This window comes from Streptopelia decaocto, assembly GCF_964273445.1.
Source record: "Streptopelia decaocto genome assembly, chromosome: 4".
NCBI classification, from domain to species: Eukaryota; Metazoa; Chordata; class Aves; order Columbiformes; family Columbidae; genus Streptopelia; species Streptopelia decaocto.
In genome coordinates this window covers 20572051-20598056 of record NC_138658.1, presented here as the reverse complement: position 1 = coordinate 20598056, position 26006 = coordinate 20572051, and the positions used below count along the sequence as shown (strand labels likewise).

The following is a 26006-nucleotide window of genomic DNA, read 5'->3' as shown; positions in this document are numbered from 1 at the left end:
CTGGGCAGGCCATTCCAATGCCTGACCGCCCTCTCTGTAAAGAATTTCTTTCTAATATCCAGCCTAAATTTCCCCTGGCAGAGTTTAAGCCCATGCCCCCTTGTCCTATTGCTAACTGCCTGGGAGACCAATCCCCACCTGGCTATAACTTCCCTTCAGGTAGTTATAGAGAGTGATGAGGTCACCTCTAATCATGGCTTGCTTTGAGGTTTGGATGGTGTTTGGACATGTTTTGTGAAAAGGGATGCTTGGAAAGGAAGGCTTCAGCATTTTTGTTTAGGGTACACAAAGTATAAGGAGTTAGAGTGATGTCATCTTCTAGGGCAGGTGAAGTGGTGTGGGTTGGCTCTTCACTGTGCTGCGCACACCCCGTCCTTCCTGCTCACACAACACTGATGCCTTTTGATTGGAAATGGCTTGTTACAGCTCAATAGTTGTATTGATCATAATGGCAGAGGTGTTCATAACACCCTAAGGGGACAAAAATATTGAGGGGTGACTAAATAGGTATCCAAGTGAAAACATAAATGAAAAAAGTCACATGAAACTTTATTAATAAATGAAGCCTATTTATTACTTCAAGTGTTAATGGTAAAAAAAATTCAGCACAGCTGTTGCATTTAAAAAAGTGAAACTACATTAAGTACTATGTTTCTAGTTCAGTAAACAGATGAACCCGATGTCCTTTAATGACATAATAGTTGAGCATTATACAGTACATCTTATGAAGACCCGTAAATTAAAGAACTACTTTTAAAATTTAGTGATTACAAAAATTCTGCATTCACAGCTTTAGCTTCTTTTTTCTTCCACGCCCATCAGGAGTACCATCCATTTTGCGCTTCTGTGCCTGTAAGGTAAGTTTGAAAAATAAGTTATTGTGATACAAAAAGACTGCAAGCAATCAATGCATTTCAAATCAGAACACAGAGATGATTTACAACCATGGCAGCTTTAAAATGTAATATGGCAAATATGCACATCCTATCCAGGATAGCTGTTGTCTTGTATTCTTCCAAGTCTGGAAGAGTGTGATTTCATACAAGTAAAACATGTATAGAAGCAAACAAAGATGTTATAAAGCTTTCTATTTAGAAAATGGTATTTCTAAATACACATTTAAATATTCTGTGAACAGTTCTAAGAAACTTATTAATCTACCACTCTTTTCTGATTTCTACATGTCTGCAAATAAGTTTTGCTTCTAACTTTTTGATATAACTGCTCTAGACAACAACACTTCCAGGCAAGGAAATGGATGAAGTTGGTATTTACAAAATAAGCCTGTGTGTTTAGCAGTGCTTTAAATTTAATCAGCAAGAAGAGCAGTCAAGCATATGTGCTTGTTTTCCAAAATCTAGCTCTAGAATGCCATTTCATGGGAGCCACAATTTGGAACCTATTTTCCTTAATTTGACATCCACAACTGCACCAGCTGAATGACAGCATGAACTTTAAGCAGCTCTTGTTAAGGTTTATTGTTGTTGTGATTTCCGCTAACTTTAGATATTACTTTTCCTAGACAATTAACAAAGCGCCCTGTCTTCAAATGAGCTTTTCCACAGAAATGCCTTTAAAAATCTTACCGAAGATGGTTTTGGTCCACGTTTCTTCTTTTCTGCCTTTTCCTTTTCTTCCAGTTCCATATTTTCTCTTTCAATCAGGGTGATTAAAGTATTGCATCTCCTTTGCAGCTCCTAAATTGCACAACATACTCACTTATTACACTAGGCAGCCACTTAATGTAAAAATCATATTCTAATATTACAAATGCCTGTAAATAGGTAAGTTTTTTGCTGTATCTTAGCAGAGCAAGAAAGAAATTACATATTTTTGGTAGTGGCTGGCTTTACAAGAATGGATTTGATAGCAGATGTTTGCTTTTTAGAAAAGGGTTGTATTTAAATTCATGTGGATTTTGAAAAATGGTACCTTGGAATTCTGAATTTCTCCTCCTATAAGACTTTTTAATTTACTGTGTTTGCCATCCACTACAGTTGTTGTGAAGTCTATAAAAATTTAATAAATAGTACACGTGCACATACCTCAGTATTTCAGAAGATTTTTAATTAGCCTGGTAATATAGGTGTTGTGAGTGGCATTGATGAACAAAAAGCAAAACAGACTAATACATACCATTGCAGTTCTGGACTTGAGAAACCAGTCAAATCTGAATTGCGGGGAGTTTCGGATGCACTGTCTTAATTCATCATAGACGTTTTCTTTATCAAATCCCAGCTTGTGAAGCATACAGATCAGAAAGCGATCCTCCTCTTCAGTGTAATTCTTCCCTTTATTGGTACCATAGGATATTCTTAGCTGGTGGAAAGGGGCTTTGTATCTGCCAATCTAAACAAAACAAATCACATAAAACTAGAGAAATAGTTCAGAATTAGCATGAAAGCAATACATTACATTAAGTGTGCTGATTTGACTGAAAATGGGGTAATTTTGTTCATGCAGTTAGAAACCTTTCTTTTCCATAGCTAGCACACTCATTATTTGGACTTAGTCTGAAAACAAGAGATAACACCCCAGCACTGGTCTGAGAGCGGGGACACTCTGAGTGCTCTGCCCACAGCTGTGAAGCATCGAGGAAGGGGGGCATGGATGGGGCAGAGCTTGACTGACATCCAGACTGATCAACAAGAGTGTTCCATCCCATTAGTGTCATGCTAATTATTTAAGGAGAGTTGGGAACTTCCATGTTTGGCTTTACTGATCTCACTGGTTCTTCTCTCTCTCTCTCTGGAGGTAGCCAGGAAGTTTCAGTTGTGACATTTAGCCCGGCCTTTTGCCATTTTGCAGAGGCCTCTGGGCTTTTCTGCCTTTTTCCTCTCTTTTTCTCTCTCTGGGATCAGCTTTAGGACTGGTTGTTCTGTTTTGGACAGAGTTCATGAGGAACTGCCTTGAGACTATTTTATTTCTATTATATACATATATATGTATTTTTACTAGTAGTGTGTTAGTATTTTGTTGTTTTATTAAACTGTGTTTATCTCAATCCAAGTTTCTCCCTTCCCTTTCGATTCTCTCCCCATAGGGGTCTGCGGGAGGGGGTGAGTGAGTGGCTGTCATGCTTGTGTTGCTAGCTCGGCTTAAACCATGACATGAAGACAAGGGAATTCTAATACACCATCTTAATTAACTAAATTAACTGTTCATTACTTAAACCCTGGCTGGTAAAACATGGATGAGAATGAAAAACTCCTCCTTTTCTGTCCTCCAAGCACAATGTACATATATATAAACATATACATAAAATTAAAATTTTCAGTTACACGGGTCCAACAGAAATTCTGCTTCTTCAAAAAGCAAGTAGGCTATTGGGAGTTTGTTATATGGCAGTACGAATTAAAGATGATTGTTACAAACAAGAGTTTAGGCCATACCTAAAGCTACCATTATAGCTATATCAGGCAGGATAGCAATTCTATAGAATAGAAAACGTCTAAGAAGCAACTGCTGAGGAATATGCAAAAAGCAGCAAACACCCACACCCTGCCCAACATGTCATCTTAGTATGTTAGTGACACTGGCAAGACAGAGCCCTGCATCTCCCCTCACTGGCGCAGGGAATAAAGGAAGAACCCCAGCAGAGATACCTTTGTATCAAGTGCTTTTTTGATGCTGATTCGTCTCTGAATTCTGGCTTCTCCTCTTTCTATCTGAGCCATGATCTTCTCTATGTCTTGGAGTTCATTGCATCTTTCCCAGAACACAGCTAAGAACAGAACAATTGGTTAGTTTCTTTTCATCATCTTAAAGGTTCAGTTTTTACCTTAACATCTGGCATCGTTTTTCTTTTTTTTTTTTTTTAAACTTCCTTTTATCAGAACTTACTGCTGTATCAAACCAGGCATGACTTTACCTGGCAAACCATCTTCACTTTCTGAAACCATGTGTTGCAGTATTTACAAACACTAGTTTGATGGCGTTCTCATTTTAAATGAGGTGCAATATAGGCTAGAAAGGTTTTTGTTAGCCTGTCGCCTTCTCAAAGGAAAAAGATTTTTCAAATGGAAACTGATGTAAAAGCAATACATCAGAGCAAGTGAGAGGGCAACTGAGTCACCAAGACAAGAGCAAGTGTCTAAAAGACAATTAGATTATGTTTAAATATAAGAGGTTTTTAAAAGAATTTATCACATCTGTAACCTGCCATATACCTTTAGAAATTTCACTCCAGGACCTTGCAGCTGCACTACAGTAGAAAATGCTCCTGAGACATCAGTAAGCAGCCAAAAGTCCTCTTAGGTTACAAAAAACAACAGTCATTATTGTATTTTGTCACAAAATGGTTACCATATCCCCCTCCTGATGAGGCTGAGGTAATAATGGTGTAAAGATTCAAGAAAACTACTGGGTCATGAATATGAGGAAAAGCTAAATCTCTCCACCTAAGTATTGTTTCTCAGCATTTCCTTTTGCAAAATTAACAAGATGACAACACTATCCAGTTAGAGTAGATTTGGGAAATGTTAAAGTAGGCCTATAATAGTTTGTGTGCACATTTCAGTGCAGCTTTAACGATGCAGGGGCTAAACATGCTAAAATCTAGATCAGTTGATCCCAAATCCATCTGTACAACTCTATCCTTGAAAGTCATAAAGAGCTACGTAAGAAATTCACAAGAGTGAGATGTTTGCCACGCTCAGCAGCAGTTCAAACTAGGAAAGCAGCATTAGATATGGACTTGTGAAGGTGACTAATTAAAAAAAAGAAGTTACCTGAATACTCAATGACTTCCTCGGGGGTTTTTCCTTCTACTTCACGTGCTATATTTTCTATGTCATCACGGCCCCACTTTTCATTAGCTTTGATGAATTGGTTAAAATCTCTCTTATTCCAGTTAGTGAATCCCTTTATAGCAATCAAAAGGAAACATTGCACACAAGTTCAGGAATTGTCTATCTCCACATTTCTTTCAATAGACTTATTTAAAACGCCTGTAACATTTCCATAATTCCAACAGTATTAAACCTCTGCTTTCTCTGTGGTTTAATGTTAGCAGAAAAAAACCCTCTTTTCTGCAGTCACTGTGCTCTCTCCATCTACATACTGCATAATGGTGAGCACTGCTCTCTAACTACCTACTAATTTTGGATAGAACAGTCTTCAGCTCACAAATTCACCCCTCCTACCAATATTCTCTGAAAGAGAACATGGGATCACGTGTGAAGAAGAAAAATCCCTCAAATGACACGAGTAGTCTCTCTGTTTTGTCAAAAAGGCCCAGCAAGTGCCTCAGATGCCATTTTCTCCAGTCACTCTCTCTCAAAAGGTCTAATGATGTGCTGATGTTCAGTAAGGACAGAATTAGTAATGCTGAGGCTCTTAGCTGCCAATACAGGTCAAGTTCATGTTAGCAATAACTTTTCCAAACAGTTGGCAGTGAATCATTCAGCCAGCCATGTTATGATTGTACTGTTTTTAATAGTGAACCATTCCAATGCATAACTACTCAAATGAGATTTTGTCCTATAAGTCCTCTCCACTCCAAAATACAACACAAAAATCTAATAACCTAATAAGGAGTAACAGGCATTAACCTGTTTTAAATTATTTACATGCTACCTAATTAAATACCTACTCAAGTTATAACCCCTTTAAGAGAGGGACACTACCCACTACGTAGAATTCAGTAAAAATTGAATACGCTAATTTGGGGCACATTCTTCAAAGGTATCTGGGCCCATGACAAACCTCATGTTAAATCTCTTTTCAACATGAACCAAAATTTGCAGCTGTGTTCACTACGGCCTGTGTGATTGACGACTAAGAAATGTTCCTGTACAACACAACGCAAGCTGCGGCTGATTTCAGTCACACTACAGAACAAACTGTACCTGGGTTAGAAGCTTCTCTTTCTCTTCTAGTTCTTCATCATTAAGCGGTTCAGCCTCATCAATCTTCAGCTGCTCTTCCTTTTGTACTTGGGCTGCATTTGGCAGGTCAGGATTACGAGGTACCTGAAAAGTTTTGCATTTTGTAAAATTTGATGCATTTTTCATAGATAACTGCTAATTACTAATTGTTGCTTTTCTGCTAGTACAACCTAATTCTTTGTTCAAATAAACAGGATTTTATTTCCTTTAAATTAGTGTGAAAGGCAGGAAAGTACATATGCTCCTGCTGTTGCAGTAAGTTGTTACAATAAAACGCACTGATGCAATGCATGGCTTCCTCTATTACCTTGTACCCAATTGTCTTCCTGTAGTAGAGAATCTCTTTTTCCAGTAGTTCAAACAGGCGTGGAGGAAAGAACTGAAAGTCCTGTACATTTGGCTGTTTTGGAGGCCGTGGTGCCTGAAAACACATACAAAGTTTGTACTTTCACATCCAGAATCTGCTTGTACTAACTGCTTTCAGTTTATGAGCAAAAACCCCGCCTTTATTTTTACAGAAATGCATTGACTTTAATAAAAACAAATAAAGGCCACACCGTGCAAGAGACAACTACAACATGAAGAACTCTAGAAGTGAAGGACCCGTGAGAAAAGGGGAGAGGGTCTTTTGGGAAGAGGAGGCTGGGGACACAGTCACACACACATCCCCTTGAGCAAAGTTCGGTGTTCTGAGGACCAGTAAGGAAATCCTCCACAGGTAAGGAAAATCCCCAGCTGCTTAAATACACAAAAACAAAAATAAAAGAAAGACCGTGGTCTTACCCTCCCTTAACATCTTACAAGTTTCATCCTGCTCTTACCTTTTTCTCACAGAAGGTTGTATCAAACCCTTTGAATTTTTTAAAATTTAAATCGACACACCAATTTGTAGAAGCCAGAGCTGTTTTATGAATTAAGACCAATTTGTTGCTTTCAACTTTAGCCATTTATCATGCATATTTGAACAATTAATTTTTTTTAAATTAGTCAACTCACCTTGGGTGCTTTTGGCTCACTAACTCGAAGAGCCTCTCTGAAGTAAGCGTCCACAGCATAATTGGCTTTTCTTTCTCGTTTAGGTGGTTCAATCCACTCTGTAAATGCCATCTATAAAATCAAATCCCACAAAAAAATCATTATTAACAATTATTAAGACTAAGCCTTCCACAGTAATCAGACCAGCTATGAGTTTTATATAAAAGTAGGTCTACATCTACTTCATTAAGTAAGTAATAAAACTTATAAACTATTTTCATAAATTATATAGCATTTTAACCAACACTTCTTAAAAAAATATGGTTCAATCATACAAATCAGTGCTTTCCTCCGAAAGAAATGTTAATGTTACCTTCTGTTTTTCTCTGTAGTCTTCTCCTTCAAAATTGTACACACTGGACTCTGTATCCATTGTGAAATTCCTGAGTGAGCTTTCACCCATCTTTGAAAGCTTTTCATTCATTTCCGCAGTCTTGGGGGGAGGGGGAAGAAAAGAACAGGAGCAGTTTTGAAAGGTACTTCACTATAAAACACCTCACTTATTACAGTAGAAAAAACAAATATGTTTGACCAATCTGAAACCCCCCAACAGCAAAAACCCAGTTCTCTCCAGCTTACAAGGAAGTTGTTGTCTTACCATCACACTTAAGTCTACAGCTGGGCTTCCTTTTTTTTTTTTTTCATTTTAAACAAACCAAAAAACAAAAGAAAAAACCCACACACAACAAAAAACATCCACTTTATCTCACCTTCTTTGCACCTCTTTCCAAAATGTGATCAATGTCTTCATCTGTAATCTCACTCTCCTTTGAGGCAAACACATGTGTTGCTCCATGTCTGATCATTTGCAGCATTTCATCCTTCCCAAGTTTATTCAGGTTTTGATCCACCAGTCTTCCTGAAGATAAAAGCATTGTTGGATAGCAACTAACTAAAGGGTTGATGTTATGGAAACAACAATACATGATTTTTCTCCCCCTAACATTTCCAAGTTAAAGCTGTATCCTTTTCTCTCAGTAAAGGAAATTCCAAATAAAAACCCACAAAAACACAAAATCCCACGCTTTGTTACGGTGTATGTTTTTTGGTGATATTTTTTTTTCCCCAGAAATAAAGTTACTGATTCCATTCAAGTCAACCACGAATGTTACATTGTCATCACTCTCCCCAGCTATTAAAAAAAGCCAAGGCATTAATTTCTCTAGTTCAAAGAAGTTGTTAAGTGCTTAAAAAAACAACCAAAAAACCCCAAACTTGACTATACCCACTTGTATGGATGTATCACTAAGGGGGTAAACAAACAGTTGGAAGGAGGAAAAGAAGGAGGAGAGGAAGGAGGAGAGGGGAAATATATTCTCAAGGGGACTAGGCCTTTGCACTCTGAGTGCAAAGGCTGAGGCAAAAGCAACTTTTTCATTAATTCTTACTAGATGGTGTCACTATAGTTTACAAGTTGTGAAAAAAAAAAATAAGAGAAACACATCATATCTACAAATTCCCTTCAAATACTTGCCTTGCTGAATGACGATGGAATCCAGCCGGAGTTTCATTTCCGCACGTTCCACTATTCTTTCTTCCACAGTATTGTCTGTGATAAACCTGAACACCCGAACAGTCTTTGTTTGGCCAATCCTGTGCGCTCGATCCTAGGAAAAAAAGTAATTAAAAAAAAAAAAAAATCAGTACTTGGTTCCAGCATGACTATATAATTAGTCTTTAATTGTCATTAGTTTCAACATCCTAATTTACAAAATGGAACAGCATAGGTTAGTTAAATCTTTAGCCATCCATTTAACATGGCTACCCAAGACAGCACATTCTTATCTGCATTGCAAGTTTTGGGGTTTTGCAAGTTTCTTAAATAACAATGATTCTTCTCTAGATGTCATACCTAAAAATTGGGGGGGAGGGTGGTGTTAAATCACAGAGGACTTAAGACTGGATGCTTCTAACCTTATGTAACTTTCTGTAAAATCAAAGTATTTAAGAAGGTGTCTCTGTACTGCCCAAAAGCTACCTGTCTCAAAACTTCAGTTTTGCTACAACTATTTCAAGAAAAAAACACAAGGCACCACCCCACCTGACTGGCAAATCATTAGTCACTCTGGGAATTAGTATTTTGAGCATACACCTTTAGTGGTACCTGGAAGTATCTCGCTTTAGCTTCCAGACACCAGTTCTGTCATTCTTGTGAACTGATTTTTTGCTAAACTACTTGAGAACTTACAGCTGAAATACAGCTGAAATACAGCTGAAATAATTACAAATAAATTTTGAAGATTTGTCACTGAAACACCTCATTTGTCAAAAAACACTGATGTTTTTTAAATAGCTTCACTTTCTTATGCAGTGGAGTAGTGTTCTTGACACTACTCCTGAGGCTGGAGATGGATACATGCAAATATACTTCAAAAGAAAACTAAAGATGGTTGGTAAAAGGAGCTTGCTCACTTATCACCACCATAAAAGCGTTTTTTTAGAAGTTTCGTTTAGCTTTTTGTTGTCTCTTTTCCAAAGTATCAGGGAACACAGTGCAAACACATTCACCTACACTCCCCACAGAAGTAAAGCTTTATAGTTTTGCAATTAACACACACTATGCTAGATTTTTTTTTTTTTTTTTTTAAAGAAAATATGCTATTTTCATTAAATACTACTGAGTACTGTAGCATATATCCAGCATTTCCCACTGCATAAATCACTGCATAGCCAAAGTGTGACTAAGGGTTCCACACAGTGGAAGCTGCACTGGAACTGAAAATTAGTCTTAAAAATATTGCTCTGGTGCTAAATCAGGAAAAATACCATTTTGCTTTGGAAATAATACATCATGCCGAACACATAAGTTCTGTGAAAAAGAAAAGAAAAAAGAAGGTCATTTCCAGCTGGATTCTTACCATAGCTTGAAGATCTACTTGTGGATTCCAGTCTGAATCATACAGAATTACAACATCAGCAGTAGCCAGATTGATTCCAAGGCCTCCCGCCCGTGTACTCAGCATGAACACGAATTTTGAGCTACCAGGTTCATTATATGCATTAATAGATGCCTAAATAAATAAAAGGAATGTATCAGTTAGTACTCGTAAAACATTTGGTTCATTTTTACTTAACCGAAATACTTAAAATTTGAAATACCTGTCTCTCGTCATGTGGTGTTTGTCCATCCAGTCTACAATATTCATAATTTCGCCACATACAGTAATCTTCCAAGATATCTAGGACTCTTGTCATCTGACTGAAGATTAGGACTCTTGAACCTGTTTGGGTAAAAAGCTTTCTTAAAGCTTTATTTTTTCACCAAAACTTAAGATTTATCAAACTATGCAAGTTTGGATTATCAGAAAGGGAAAGAGGACAGTTGCATTTACTAAGAAGCAGTTAAAAATAAAAAGATTGATTTAAATAATGTAATTAAGATAAATTTTCAAGAGTAAATATACATATATAAAAGAGCACATATTGAAAAAAAACAGTATTTTTGTTGAGCAGCCATTAGAACTAGAGATCTCATTTAACTTAAAATGTTTCTACGAATTACAGAGCCCAATATATAATCATAGAATCATATGTTTGGATTCAGAGGAACCTTTAAAGAACATCTAGTTAGTCCAACCCCCTGCAATGAGCAGGGACATCTTCAACTATTAGGCTGGTGCAAAAGGAATTGCAGTTTTTGCACTGTTGAAATTTTCTGTTTGATATTGGATACATTCTTAAATAACTGTGGTTATGTTATACATGATTTGAATGTGCTTTTCTCGCTTTAGGGGTTGTTAGTTTTGTTTGTTTGTTTGTTTGCTACTAACGGATTACTTGCTGTTTATTTTATATTTATTTTAAAATTGAGGCTGTTACAGCTGTTTCACTACCAACCGGGAGGCTCCTGTATGTGCTGTGGGGTTTGCTTGTCTTACTGGCTACTGAAGTGTAGTTAGTGGCTGCTTTTTGGCTTTTGTTTTCTGTTGTAGTCCTCATTAAAATGTTGCCAGACACAGCGGAGTAAGATGATAACACAAATATAAAAACATCCAAGGAGAACAAAGAATAAAATTTTGAAGGATTTGGTTTGGATTTAAGGTATCTAGAAATAAAGTAAGTTCTTCTTAAGGACTTGTCAGTTTACTTACCTGCGAAGAACAAGCTCCAGAAAATGTAAATGTACAGTAATTTATGCATATAGACACAACAGTTTCCAACCTACTCGAGAGATATAAGTAAAACACAGAATACTACAGAGCCTGCATTTCCCTCTATATTTCCTAGTCTGTTTTTTTTTTTTTTTTTGTCCTTTGGACTCAGGCTGTGATAACAAACTCTGTTTTGTTTAATACGGTAATTTGATTAAAGACCAGGCCGATTTTAATTGCCATGTCTCAACAAGAAGCCTCATAGCAGAAAGAAACGAACATCAAAAAAAGCACAATAAACACTGAATTCTTTTTCAGCCTTACAAAGATGTGCATCACCACAGCTGCTTCAACGACACCTGGGTACAAAGTACAGGTTAATTTTATATTAAGCCAGGCTGAGGTTGTGACTTGGGTTTATTTTTCTGCAGTGTCTCCCCAGTCACAAGCCTTCCTCTGCTCCTTTAGCCAAGTTACTTCAGTAAGCATATTCATTGAAATAATGAGTTAAACATTTATTCCAGAGTAAAAAATTCTGTGGTGATTGAGTTTTACAGTAACGTATTACAGAGGTTTGTCCCTACTATCAAAGAACTTGAAGGCACGTAAACATGGGGGAACACTCAGTTACGTTAAAGAACTCACTGAAAAAACTCAGGTACTGCTCAAAATCATATCCAGCAAGAAAGAACATTCCACAAAGGATTCGACTTTAACCTTACACGAAGACTTTGAATCTGAAATGGTACTTCATGGTAAATCAAAGGAGTGGCTAAAATACCACATGATTAATCTTTCGAACAGCTAATAACGCTGAGAAAGCAAACCTAAAGCCCAGACCAACTGATGGCTTCTTTGGTCTCAGATTAGCTGGGATGAAAAAACAACAACAAAAAATATACAACAAAAAAACACCAAACCCAACACAAATAAAAAAAACACAAACCAAAAAACACACCACAAAAAAATCATACCAACAACAAACAAACCCCACCACCACCACCCACCCAACCACCAGTACATCCAAAACAAAACCAAAAAACCACCATGAAACCAAACCAACAAACCCCACAAACAACAAAACCAAAAAAAAATTTAAGTCACTAAAAGCCATAATAACCTAGTTATCCAATTATTTATGAAGGCACTTCAAAAATTGTTTTTGTATCAACCTTTTAAGCTACAGTGCTTGACAAGCTGGTATCGTGCCAGAAACCAACCAAACTCCTGGCAGAAGTGTGCCTGCTTTTGCCAGGATATGTGCAAGCATTAAGAAGCACTAACTTTCATTTTTGTTGTCAAAACAAACTCTTTTCACACAAGCATGAGATGCTTACCTTGTTCTTTCAACTTGGGTAGCAATTTGTCCAATACTACCATTTTGCCACTGTTGGTGACCAAATGCATATCTGTTGTGTATGGTGGACCGGGTTCTGCTCCATCAAAGAGGTACGGATGATTGCAGCATTTCCGCAGTTGCATGAGGATATTCAACAGTCTCATTTTGTCCAGCTTCCCAGCTGAATTCAATATATCTATATCCTTCATTAAGATTCGTGTATACCTATATTGAAGAAAGAAAAAACTTTTGTGACTTGAAAACAGAGTTGACCTTTGTTTAAATAGTAAGTATAGTCAAAAGCTCGCCCCCCCACCCCCATTTCATCGGATAACTCTCACTGAGACGCATGGTTTTGTCATCACAAAAGTGTCACAAGGCGATACATATGAGTTGGAAGGTATTTAGTACATCAGGAGGAATTAAATCGAGTTCCACACAATAATCAAGTCACAAGCAGCACATTCCTCCTGAGCCTTAACCACGGCAGAGTCAAGTATCTGCATTACCATTCTCGTTGCATTTTGCTGAGACCCACATAAATTTTCACTTCCTTCTTTGGAGGTAAACTCTTCTCCACATCAGCCTTAATGCGACGCAGAAGGAAGGGTCGTAGCACCTGAAAGAGATTGCATCATTAAATATGTTTTGGAAGCTGAAATACTGAACAGGTCAATAGATAAAAACAGTGCAGATATTCTCTGCCATAAATGCTCTGACAACAGACCTACTACAGATCCTAGCAAAAAGCAGTCTATCTGGACATGTTATACATGGGAACATACATGCATTTTCTTCAGAAGACTCAAAGGTTAGGCCAAAATCATCTTTCAGATGGTTCTACACCCCTTGATCCTTTGTTAATTTTGCTTGACTGAAATATTTGGTCTCTTCATAGCCAATATTTTTAATGTATTCAGAACCCTGAAAGTCAGAACTATCAACCCTTCTTTCCCACCTAAACAATTTCAATAAACAGATCATTTCCTGAGCTTCAGCAACCTGTTCTAAAAGTCTAGCATAGTTTCTGGAATAAGGTATTTCAACCTAATACTCTGTCACAAGAAGCATTAAAATAGTTATTTATACAAAAAGCAGAAAGGCTTACCATATGGAGACGTTCCACCAACTTTTGATCCCCTAAACAGTTGTTTGTATCAAACCAGGAATCAAAGTCCTGTATCAACAAAACCATTGATAAGTAAGAAGTCTCCTTTCAAGGTGCAATGTCATTACAATGGTGAATAACTCAAGTGATTCTCTTAAACAGGCAGTAAGTAAAAGAACAAATCACTTCTTTTGGTCTGTTTTTATAGGAAAGGTCTGTGACAAAACATCTTAAAAAACAAACCAAAGCAAACAAAAACCCATAATTAAACAAAAACAAACAAGCAAACAAACAAACAAAAAACCCCAACACAATCTTCATAACATCAGAAGACCAAAAAAAAAAAAAAAAAAAAAAGTGAGTCCTTTTCTGCTGAGAAAGATTCGCTCATATCACTCCACTGGACAAATTCCAGTTGGAAGCAGCATACTACTGCAGCGTTTGATGAAAAACAAAAAAGTAAAATTTTGGTGTAATATACCACAAGACTTCCCTTTCTACAGTTGTAACACTCCAATTTCATCAAAACAGTTATGTACATGTTTTACTTTCTGAAGTCTGTTGCTCATTGTATAGTATCTCCCAGCTCACAGAAAAGATTAACAATAATGTAACACAGTCAAATGTAAGAACAAAATCAGTTGGTTTAGTCATCATAATGTTTAATCCTTTTTTGAAATGCAGTAGAGATCATCTTCATATTGTGATTTTAAATACCTCTCATATCTGCTAAGCTGACAAGAGCACTTAAAATGGCCAAGCTGGGAAAACTGTCTACCCTACTATACTGCACAACACTGGAAACACTGTCAATCTATCATTATCAGTAACTGATACTCCTAACTATATAATATTCAAGTCTGTTTTCAAATCTGGAAAAACAACAAAGTTCCTTTAATTCAATTAGCAGAAATGAAGACTTACTTCAGATGAGTTAAAGACATCTGGCAAAAGGAAGTTAAGAAGTGCCCAGAGTTCGTGTAAGTTGTTCTGAAGCGGAGTTCCAGTTAACAGCAGCCGATTTGTAGTCTTGAATTCCCTCACAATTTCTGATAACTGAAGGACATTGAGTCACAAGCAAATGTAAAATTACTAGTCCCCACATCACCACCTAGCAACCCACACAAATATCTTGTTCAGTTGAAGTATAAATTACCTTTGATTTTTCATTTTTAATCCTGTGGGCTTCATCTATAACTAGGTATCTCCAGTTAAACTTTTTGAATACTGATTTCTCTTTGATAAGCATTTCATATGATGTTACACAGACATCCCATTCTCCGGGCAGCAATACATCTCTGACAAAGGCAGCCTAGACAACAAGGTGACAGTTAATTACTGAGGTTTTGTCAAATCTGAACCACAAAGAACACACTAGCACTGTTAACATTTTAAAACAATGTTGCTACTAAATTTGAAAGAAAAGGCAAGATTAATTATAAAGGAAGTATAACATGCAGCCATTGTAAAGCTTGATGATTTTGTCAGTGCCAAAGCTGCTAAAACTACAGATGACTACCCAGACATGAGGTTTTTCAACAGCTGATTAGAACTCGAAACTAATTTTATGTGGGGTCTTATTTTTTTTCAAGTTTAGAAAATAGTAGGTTTGGAATATAATTAATAAACCCAAGCACAGCTTTATTTGGCCAACTGAACAATTTCTAGAATGGTTAAAAGTAATTACACAGTAATTATTCAGAATTCAAAATACAGAGACATATTAATGTTAAGGGCATAACTCATATAAGCAAGAGATACACTGAAGGAACAGTAGCAACTTTTGGATTCTAAAAAGATGCACCAAAAAAAAAAAAATAAATCACAAGATATTAGACCTGGACCAATGACTTCATCAACATTTTTGTAATTTTGAACCCAATAAACTCTGAAAACAGAGCTAGGTGCCTTTAGGATTTAAAAAAAAAATCCTGCTGACAAAATTTGAATTGCACCAGTAATATCTATTCCTTCCATAAATAAATGGCTAACTCCAGTTGACTAATCTACAGATGTGCCATCATATTCCATGGTTTTTAAGTGTTCCTTTGCTGTGCTAAAAAAAAATAGCAGAGAACCAATACTGAAGTAACAAAAAGACAGTGACTGAAACACCAAGGCTCTAAGAGGCTGAACAATATTTGCTCTTAAAACTGAGAAAATTCAAGCCAAATAAGATCCATTTGTGTACCACTGTTACCAACCAACCCACCTCGGCCCCTCCAACATTAAGCTGACAACTGTTTTCAGAAAACAGTTCCTTAGAGACAAGACCCCACAATCCTCTCGAGAGCCGCTGTTACAGCCAATACAATGTACTATACTATACAGAGCAGAAAACAAATTACTTTTTTACAGAGTTACATATTCATACAAACAACAGCACTTTACACGAAACACTTCATCTTCCTATTTCAAAATTTATCGGGTCTGGTTGGTCTACACAGTGTACTGCCTTCACAAAACGAGAGAGAAAACATTCAGACAAGAAATTATGAATGCGGAGTGATGAAGCAATAGCTGAGCAACAAACAATTCTAAGCTGCTTATATTTTAAGTAGGTAGCGCTTGTAGGTCTTACTGTTTAACCATTAAAAATGCAAGTAATATCCTTCCCTGTGAAGGAAAGGTAAAGGGCAGCAAGATCACAAGCTGGACTTACAGTGTACAAACACAGGAAAAAAAAAAAACACATGAAAACTTACTCGCTGGTCTTTATCGCCTATCAAACAAACTGCTCGAAGTGTGGGTACCCATCTCTTGAATTCATTCATCCAGTTATGTAGAGTGGACTTAGGAACTAACACCATGTGAGGACCAGGAATATTTCTGTAGTGTTTCATATACCCAAGAAGAGAAATTGTTTGCAGTGTTTTCCCAAGACCCTGTAAGAAACACAACGTGTCAGAAAAAAATCTCTCAGGAACACCTTTAAAAAGCTCAAGAGTGAGCTGAGTACATAATGGAAGAAACGGCAGCCTGAGCAAATCACTAAAATATACTAACGGCCACAAAAGGCATCAAACTTTTGGTTAGGAAACGCTTGTATTGCTTCCCACAGTTCATTTAAAGAAAAATAATAAAAGTAACGTTTTTCAAACCTGGGACTATGAAGTTAGAACTTTGTCTTACCTTTCAAATAAGACATTCTTGCAAGAAAACATTATTTCGAAAAATCTCATTTTATAGACTAGGGTATACTCAGATTATTTATTTAAGAGGTCAATGAACTTCACAAACTGCATGCATTCAATGAATTGAATGCATGCAATGTATGCATTCTCTTAAACTTGAAATAAATTGAAGAAATTAAAAACCCTGTAAGGAGCCTTTTACAGGCCACAAAACATGATGTCAGTGCCAAAGAAGAAAACAAATACTGAGCTTCTTTAGAAGTTCCTTTTTTTAAGCACTCTGTTCATTATTCAACATAAATTTTAAAAACTTTGTATTTACAGCATATAATTTACTTAAAATGAAATCAAGGAAGACATGCAAAACCCAAATCATTTGTACCATTCAAATAATTCAAAAAGTACTATGACTCAAACACATGCCATTAAAAAAACATCAATCCAAAATAAACAAAAAACCTCTATTCATAAGCACATATGTTGAAGAAAATTATTGATCTATTTTGAAATTAAATGTGTTACTACACAATAACTTAAATTCATTTGTCTCTAATTTATCTTTAAGCAGTTTTATTACACAGGAAGTTAATTACCAGAAGGTATGAGAAATGCAACATACTGAAATATGACATTTTTGTTTGTGCTCCTTGTGAAAAATAGATACAACTAAAATGACTTAGAGAAAAAATATATCTGCCTGTCAAACTACTACAATTTCTTTTGCCTTCATCCCTTGTCTTTCAGAAAAAACAAAACAAAACAAAACAACAGAAACAGAAGCTGCTATGGCCAGCACTGACTGAAATGTCCACGGTCATAGTGTGAAAGAAATTTTAACACAGCTCTCTGGCGAAATCTATCTTAACATGATTTTTCCCAGGAAATTTCCCACTTGTAAAGCTCTTGCTGATGAGATCAATCCACACAGGACACTCATATCCTGCTATCTGCATTCTACCCTAACAACAACAGGAAGTATTCCCACATTTGTTGCTCTTTTCACATATGACACTCTCTCCACAAGGGCAGGTTGAGAATACCTTAACAAAATATCTGCAACTTAGAGTAAAAAATAAAGGACACATAATTCTATAGAACAACTCTGAATTTGGAGGGTTTTATAATGGTTGACGAATTCCCTTTGCTATATGCCTATTTCTGAAACTGCCTTCACAGTTTATTTAAAGTAAGATATCCGTGACTCTTGACATTAGTGACTTAAAATATACTAGAAAAATAATGTTAGGCAAATTATATATTGCATTTTCTGCTCTTAAATAAATATATGTATACAGCTGAACTAAAATTGTATTGCATTGCATGTGTTCACAATTCCACAGAAACATGTGCTATGTACATACCATTTCATCTGCTAGAATACCATTGATACCATTTTCGTACAAAGAGATGAGCCAGTTCAATCCTCGGACCTGATAATCACGCAGCTTTCCCCATTTGACATCTAAAAGACATGAAAGAATAGACTAAAATATCTGTATTTAGATTTTAGATCTGTAGAAATAATTACCATCCCCAGCCTGCTAAGCGACACTGATTATCTCAGCCACAGAATAAAATCAAGCAGTAAATTTCAGGCAGTAAATTCCAAGGACAATGCATATGGGACACAGGGACACGTTAATTTAATTTCTGTGAGCTGCCTCTACAATTTGGGTTTTTTAGTTTGTTTCTGCAAGATAACAAAATACATAGAAATCCTAACTCTGCCATTCCCCTTCTCCCTGGCAAATCAGAACAGTTGAATGTTAAAACAACAGAATATTGAATTATCTGTTAAATGGACTGGCAGCTCATAGGTGCTTTAAACTGTATGAGAAGATAGGCTACACATCTAAACACTGTAAAATGACTGACTTAAAACCAGCTGCCTCTTTCCTAGTAGCTCAGGTATTCCAAAGGAAAAGATGCACTGGACCATCTTTCCAGCCTGCCTGAAAGGACACACAGTTCCTTGCCAATACATTTTGTCCCACTAGACTGGTGCTGGTTATTTTTTTCTCCTTCTCTTGCCTTCCCGCCCCCCGGCCCGATTGATTCATTGTCTTTGGGAAGGATGAAAATAAACTTAATTTTAAACAACAAAGGCTTGATCCTTAAGGAAAAGAACAGAGGAAAAAAGAAAACGAAAAGAGGAAACACACATGATGGAGATTCTTCAAATCGAGTGCAGACGTTAGTTGCCTTGGAGCTTTCTGTTAACAGCTCCTCGTCTTCTTCCTGCTCTGTTCTACGATGGCGGTAGCTGAAAAAGGTGCAAGAAAGAAGTAAGTTTCTGGCTAAACTGAAAAGACACAAAACTGTTCCCAAATGAGATCTAATGGCATTACAGGACAGATCACAAACACCCGAGGATGCTTCTTGCAAGTTTCTTCAGAAGGATTCTTACGTTCAGCTGATCAGTTGAAAAACTAGTTTTTAACTCTTTATGAGCCACTAGCTTCTTAATGACAAGATGGCCCCTGCATTCCAGCTCACAGTGGTTGCAGGCTCCAAAACTAGAGCAGGGTGACTAGAAAGGGATAAATTGTGTGCATCAGTACTGGCCTTTAATGACAAAACAGGGAATGGTACTGTATTTAAGGGTTCTGGAACAGCTGCCAACTGCTACAGAGATACTGTAGCCATAGAAGCTGCAACAAAGGTGTTAACAAAGGCAATCCAAATTTCTAGACTTCCGGTTTTCAAGCGGCTTGGAAGATACAGTATGCTGATGTTCTCTATGAACTCTTACAATTTACAGCCACAAATGCTCTGCTTTTCCATCTGTGTTTTTCTTGTGCTGGAATACTTTTAATCATGATAGTATTTTACCACCAACGCAAAATTCTTACAAGTCCTAGAATTGTTAAGCAACCCTCAACTTGCAAGTGGACAGTTGAAATAACCACATATATACAGCATAAAACACACAGCACAATAGGACAAAAGGCTAGCAAGTTTAACTTACGCTTCTAAAGTACAATAAAATCCATAACTACAGTACAAGCTGGTCTACATGTCATCACTCACTCGCCAACTGACAGTAAATTCTGTTTCTCATCCTTCTTTATTCGTGGACGTCCAGGTTTCATTTTCAAAGGTGAAGTTGGAGTTTTCTGAGCAGCAGGCTGAATGAAATGAGCAAACAGCTCAGTCTGCTTCAACAAATACTCAAATCTGTTTGCTCTGTCTGTTTGCTGTTGACAAGGAAAATTAAGTAGAACAAGTGTGAGATATTACAGTGTGTGTTCATTCAAAAGAAAAAGCTTACAAATACTTTTTAAACATTCACATTTCTTTATATATATACATACAATAAAAAAGAAGAGATTATTAACATCAATGACATGACTGTTGCTGACAGATTCAATATTCTTTTATTAGGTTCAGGCTAGCCTCTGCTACGCTGCAAGATAAAAGTTGCAAGACAGACCTGCACTAAGACTGAAGACTGACTTTGGCACAAAGATCGCATGAGTGTCACTAGACAAGGCCACAGAGTGGCCTTAACAACCTTCTATCAAAAACGAGAGTCCCACTCACAGAAATTTACCCCTACCCAGCATGCACGGCATTGTCAATGAACTTTTTCATCTCACCAACCTGGCAACAACTATTTTCTACCACATTCGTTACCTGCTTGTGAGATAACACCACCTCACTGTGGTGTCAAGATAAGCAAAAGAGCTGGCATAAAAGGGGGCAGAATTGCCCATAGCTAGAAACCAGAATACTTATTTCAGCAGCAGAGACCTCTAAGATACGCTCAGCCTAACTCATCAGATGGCCCCCCCTTTGATATGAGTCGCTGTTTCTGGTGTGCAAAAAAGATTACAGAAGACAACATTAGTATCTGAAAGGTTTAGTTCCTTTGAGACAGGTTCCATTTGGAATCAACACATATTCCCAGGGCCACGTCAAGACTTTAGGACAGACAATGAAGACAGGAAACAGTTCTAAGCCTAACAGCAGCCACTCTGACATTCCGCCAGCTGCCACAATGTAACCTGGTATTTAACAACTTGCACAGTTACAGGAAGTGAGTTTTTTTAGTAAAATGGAACATATGTTCCAGACTTTTGCAAGAGCAATGCCAGCTCTGTGAGTGTTCTCCTTAAAGCAAGCAGTTCTTGCACTACATAAAAGACAAAAAGATAGGGGGTGAGAGAAGAAAAACAGCCAGAAAGAGATCCTGTACGTACCACTAAAGTCAGACTCATTCTAACTATAGTTAAAGCTTGATTGACACTGCTACAATCCACATCCACTGAATTCAAGTTTTCCTGTCCAGTCTTCATAGGATTCTTGCTGTTTACTTTGTAACAGTTTCTGAAGTTTAAACTAGGTAAGATGTTACTACTATCCAAATTGCTAATCCTTATTTTTAAGCACTTGTTTAATTGGCTGTGCAAACGAGAAGTAGAGGAGATACAAACGGCATTGCAAAAGTTCCCACATTCTAATATTTTAGTAGGGAATATTCTGCAAGTTTTGGCACTGGACACACACCCCACAAGTCATTTTCACTGTGCTTACAGATATTCCTTTAAGAGACTAACAAACATTGTCTGTGCTTTTTAGATAGGGCACAGACAAGAACAGTCTGTACTCTGCAACCTAGAGCTATCCTTCTCTCAACAGAGAAACTTTTCCTGTTTTCTCTTCCAGTGCAACTTCTCACTATTGCAACAGTAAAATACAAGCCCCTTTGCAATCCTGCCTGTCTAGAGACTGGAAGAGACAACTCCAAGTTCACGGTCTTCAGTTTACGAGGAAGTAGCATGAAGAAATTAGCTGAAGAGGACTGAGTTATTTTCAGTGGCAAGAAGAAACACCACAGGAAGCAGCAAATTATAAGAACCAGTTTTGCTTTCATATGAAGAAATTCTACATGCAGTCACAGACACTGGAATTACAAACAGGAAGAAAAGAAAATAGGGAGGAACAGAGAAAGAAAAGGTGATGGGATGGCAAAGAACAGAGGGCTTCATCTCTTACTTTCAAGATAATATAAAAACTAAAAACCAAGGAAAAGAGTAAGTTCTATCTAAACCATGAAACATAGAATTACCCATCTTCAAAAGCTTGAGAAATGTATCTGGAGCTTCATAAAGAACAAATTAAATTTCAGAAAGAGCTCACAAAATCCCTTTCAGTCTAGGAAAAGTACAAGGGCCTCCAGTGAATTGTGAAAGCTAACTCTTATTTACTTTGACCCGTAAACTGTACTGTTTGAAAGAACCTGCCTATTTTGAAGTTCTCCTACTAAGCATATCTCAACTGAACAAGATTGCAGTGCCTACGCAAAGCCTTGGGCCAAACCTTTCCTTTTACACCTCATAAAGAGAAAGTAAGATACTTTTCCTACAAAGAACTGCTGCTCCTGCAGTTTTAAAGTTTGGAATTATCTTCCTATATTCAACAGTGATATAAAAGAAGGTCCTGGACTTCAACTGATTCCATACATCGAGACAGTAAGGTAGCAGCCATTTAGAAATTTATGGACACTTTCCTAGTGGATCTTTTAATTTCTGACTGAGACAGTGAACATTCAACTCTTCATAATCTTCCTTCCCTGCAGAAAGGACAACTCTACAGGTTACTTCAAAAACAACTTGACAACTTCTATTACATTTTTTTCCCCTAAGACATTTAAATATTGCCCATTATATCATTCTTCTAAATCTAGAGCACCTCCGAGCTGCTAGGACTATAGTTCCTAGAAACAGCAAACACATTACCAGTTATTCCCAAAACTGCTGCAATGCAAATGGAGAAAGAACAGAGGAACAGTGAACAAAATGCTAAAAAGCAGAAGAGTCTTAGAGGGGGTTATGATTTTTGGTTTCAAATTACTTATATATTTTTAAATAACTAGACAAAGTTTTATAAATCCAGGTAAGAGATTTCAAACAAGCAGACAACTCAGTCTATTTTAGGCAACTACATAAGTACTGGATAGCTGTACACATTTGCAAATATTACATACCATTTTCTCTTCATATGTAGGATCTGCTTCCTGGATTTCTTTTTGTTTGCCTGGTGATGCATCATCAAAAGATTCCTAAGATGAAAAAGAATTAGAAAAAACTTATTTTCTAAGCAAGAGAAGATACCTATGTAAGAGAGAATAAGCGTGTTTCAAATTACTATCTATCCACATCAGATGCCACAGGCATCTTTTGCTGCTTTGATACAGTCAGCTGTTACTTACTATAAAATTACCTGGAGATGGATCAAAGATCCCTGCCACAGAGCGAGGGACAGAGCTAGCTCTCTATAATCCGATTTAGCTCCATCATTAAAGCATCACATCAATGCGGATGCGAGAGACAGCTGTGGTGCAGGAGCTCAGCGTGCTGCTTCTAAGGTGCTGAGCCAAAACTCTTCTAAAGCTGCCTCTGGAGAGTTCTGTGAAAGAACCAGCTCTGGTCCCAAAGCAAGACTAGTTTCAAGGTTTTTCTCCCTTCTTCCAGATTATCCTAATCCCCCATCATTCTGCATTGAGGGAACAAGTCTGATTAAGAACCTGGACTGCAGTTTTGTCCTGGAAGCAGAGTAGGAATTTAGACAAACTGCATGTTTTCCCCATATAATTTACCAAATAGAATAATTGTTCTTATCACCAACAGTACCACTACTAACAGAAAAACAAGTTGGTTGGGAAGGAACAGTCCTCTCTCATCCCCTTCCTGTGAAATCCTTGACAGACTTCCTACAATTTTTCTTGCAGATCACTTTTGGTTTTTTTTATACCCTCTCTACTCCTCTCCTCTATAAGGTTAACTCTCTCTCCATCACCTCCCACATGTAATTTCATCTTCTGTTCTTAAAAACAAAACCAATGAGACAATCCTTCCTTGCTAAACCACACTAAGGCACTACATTACAAAATAATTCTTGAAAGGGTGACAAAAGGAAATATACGAGATGCCTCCAAAATCATTATTAACCATCTGTTCAACTGAGCCAAGTAAGAATTGAGCTAAGTTCAGTCTTTACCAGTCAATGTAGAATAAAGAAACAGAAAAGTAAGAAAAAAAACCATGAAGCACAAGAAACAAAGGCAGGCAAAACACGGGATGTTTGTGGGTGGGTGTTTCCTCAGTAAACTCTAGCAGGTAAGGCTTGAGGAAACAGAAGAATCCCAAGGCAAGTGTTTTGTTCACCAGTCAAAATATAAAGAACTGAGCATAAAAAGATACAGCTAAAGATCTTCTAAACTCATTCCAGATCTTCTTACTAATTTCCCACTGGACTTAGCTAAAACCCACCTACCAGTAAGCACAAGACCATTTAAACTTCAGAACAAAATTCATGTTCCTTCTGAAATACCTAACACGCGAAACATGGAAACGCAGCAGTGCGCCATCTGACCTCGTCATGTGGAATAAAGATGACAAAAGCTCACAGTTCAGGTGGAGAACAAGAAAAGATACCTCCCAGACGACTACCAACAAGCTGTTTCAACTGAAACCCACACAAAAAGGAACAAACTTTGCAAGCACCGAGCAAGCCCTCCAGCACAGGCAAATCAAGAGCACACGTTTCGCAGCTTCCAGGCGCTCAGGCCCAGCATAGAGTTGCCCTGTTTTCACAGGCTCAAGCAGGGCTTATTACCCACAGTGCTTTGGCTACTTGCTCATCTGAAAAATATGGCGTTTACAAATGTATTTAAATCGAGTAGGTTGGACTATACAGCATGACTCAGAGTACAAAACACCCAGTGCTGCAAGCAGGATCAGCCAGTTTCCTCATATCATTAAAGAGAAACAATGCTGCGATAAAATTAGCATCTCCAGGCAATCGCTCAAACCCCCTTGAAATTTCTAGAAAAAGCACCTGCTGCCAAAAAAAAACCCCAAAACAAACAAACAAACAAAAAAAGAAACCGAACTCAAACAACCCCCTACAAAAAAGTTTTGAGCTACTTCAGAGGAGGGTAAACTTTACTGCAGTTTAGAATATGAACCGGCTCATGAGTGAAGCCGGAAGCACAGACGCCGGGAGGGCTCTGCGGGGAGGAGGGAGGAGAAGAAGGCGACTCGCAAGGAGCGGGTGACGGTCCCAGTGCGATCTCTGCGCTTTCAGCGCGGACAAGTGTGCGCGGGGGGGTGACGAACCCCGCTCCCGAGCGGGAGGACGCGGGGGGACTCCCCCTGCCCTCCCATCACCCTGCAGCGAAGAAGATAAATGAGTGACCCGGCGGCCAGGCCTCCCCTCGCCGTGTCCCCGCGGCGGCGGCCGGCGGAGGAACACTGCGCACGGGCCCCGTGCGCCGCGGTCTCCGTTGCGAGCGGCAGCCGAAGGATGGAGCCCCCCCACACACACACACCTCCGCAACCGCCGCGGGCCCGGCAGCGCCCCGGAGGCGCCGCGGCACGGCCCTGCCCTGCGCCCGCCCCTCCATTGTCTCCCGCGGCCCCACGCGGCCCGGGGACGCCCCACCGGCGTCGTCCCGCATGGCGGGCACCTGCCGCCGCGCAGCCGGGCGCGGAGCCCCGGGAACCCGTCGCCGCGCCCCACGGAGCCGGGGAGAGGTGTGCGGGGGGGGTTCCCGCGGCGGGAAAGCGCCTGACCTCCATCTCGGCGTCGCCTTCGGCCAGGCCGCCGGCGGCAGGCGGAGCTGCCCCCGCGGCCTCGCTGCTGTTGGCGCCCGGCGGCGCGGGCTGCTCGTCCGGTTGCGACGGCGGCGCCTGCTGCCCGGCGGACATGATCCCCACCGCAGACAATGCTCCGCCGGGGCTGCGGGCCCGCGCCCGGCTGGCTGCGCGCTGGGGTAGAGGGAGGGCGGGCGGCCGCCCGGCGGGGTCTCGCGGAAGCGGCGCGCTGAGCCCGGTGCGCGGTGCCCGGCGGAGGCCCCGTCCCCGCTGCCGCCCCGGCTTTCCCGGCGGGCGCCCACCAACCAGCACCCGAGCCGGCTGCCCGCTCTCGCGAGAGCGCCGCCGGCGGGAGCGAGTGCGCGGGCGCGAGCCGCCGCCTGGCCGCTGAGTGGCGGCGCCTTCGCAACGGCCGCCGCTTGCGCGCGGCGGGGAGGGCGGGGCCGCGCGCTGTGGCGTCACCGCCGTTCGCTCCCAACGGCCGTCCCGCGCGCCCCGGCCGGGAACGGGGCCGTGACCGAACCCTGCAGCCTTCAGGGGAGGGTCACGGTCTGAGCCTCCGTCCCCGCTCCCCCCTCACCGCGCCTGGCGCCGGTGCGGTTCGTTGTAATTAATCAAAGCAGGTGCCCACACTGTGCTTTAAAGTGCATCGTCGTTGAAAATCGGCTTAAAAGGTTCCTCATTATGGCTTTTTATTGCTAAAAGCAAGAGCTGGGGTAAAGTTAACAGCACAACACTGCTATGCCCGGGATGAAGTGTAATTAGTACCCTCACGGTATTCTCCAAAATAAAATCCAAAGGGGACAGCACT

At 39.2% G+C, this 26006-nt stretch overlaps 1 protein-coding gene across 1 annotated transcript; it reads right to left on the bottom strand.

Annotated features, from left to right (window-relative positions):
- Positions 1-528: 528 nt before the first annotated feature.
- Positions 529-25585, bottom strand: SMARCA5 (SNF2 related chromatin remodeling ATPase 5). Its single transcript, XM_082051965.1, has 24 exons — positions 25175-25585; positions 22585-22659; positions 19626-19792; positions 18758-18858; positions 17957-18057; positions 16167-16346; positions 14618-14773; positions 14386-14517; positions 13462-13530; positions 12863-12972; positions 12352-12578; positions 10023-10144; positions 9782-9934; positions 8394-8530; positions 7634-7778; positions 7237-7356; positions 6885-6995; positions 6196-6309; positions 5850-5972; positions 4731-4863; positions 3606-3724; positions 2137-2349; positions 1587-1697; positions 529-850 (listed from the first exon to the last, which is right to left on the bottom strand). Exons 1-24 carry the CDS (start codon positions 25307-25309, stop codon positions 785-787), a joined length of 3120 nt encoding a protein of 1039 aa, XP_081908091.1. The 5' UTR covers positions 25310-25585; the 3' UTR covers positions 529-784.
- Between the last annotated feature and the right edge of the window lie 421 nt (positions 25586-26006).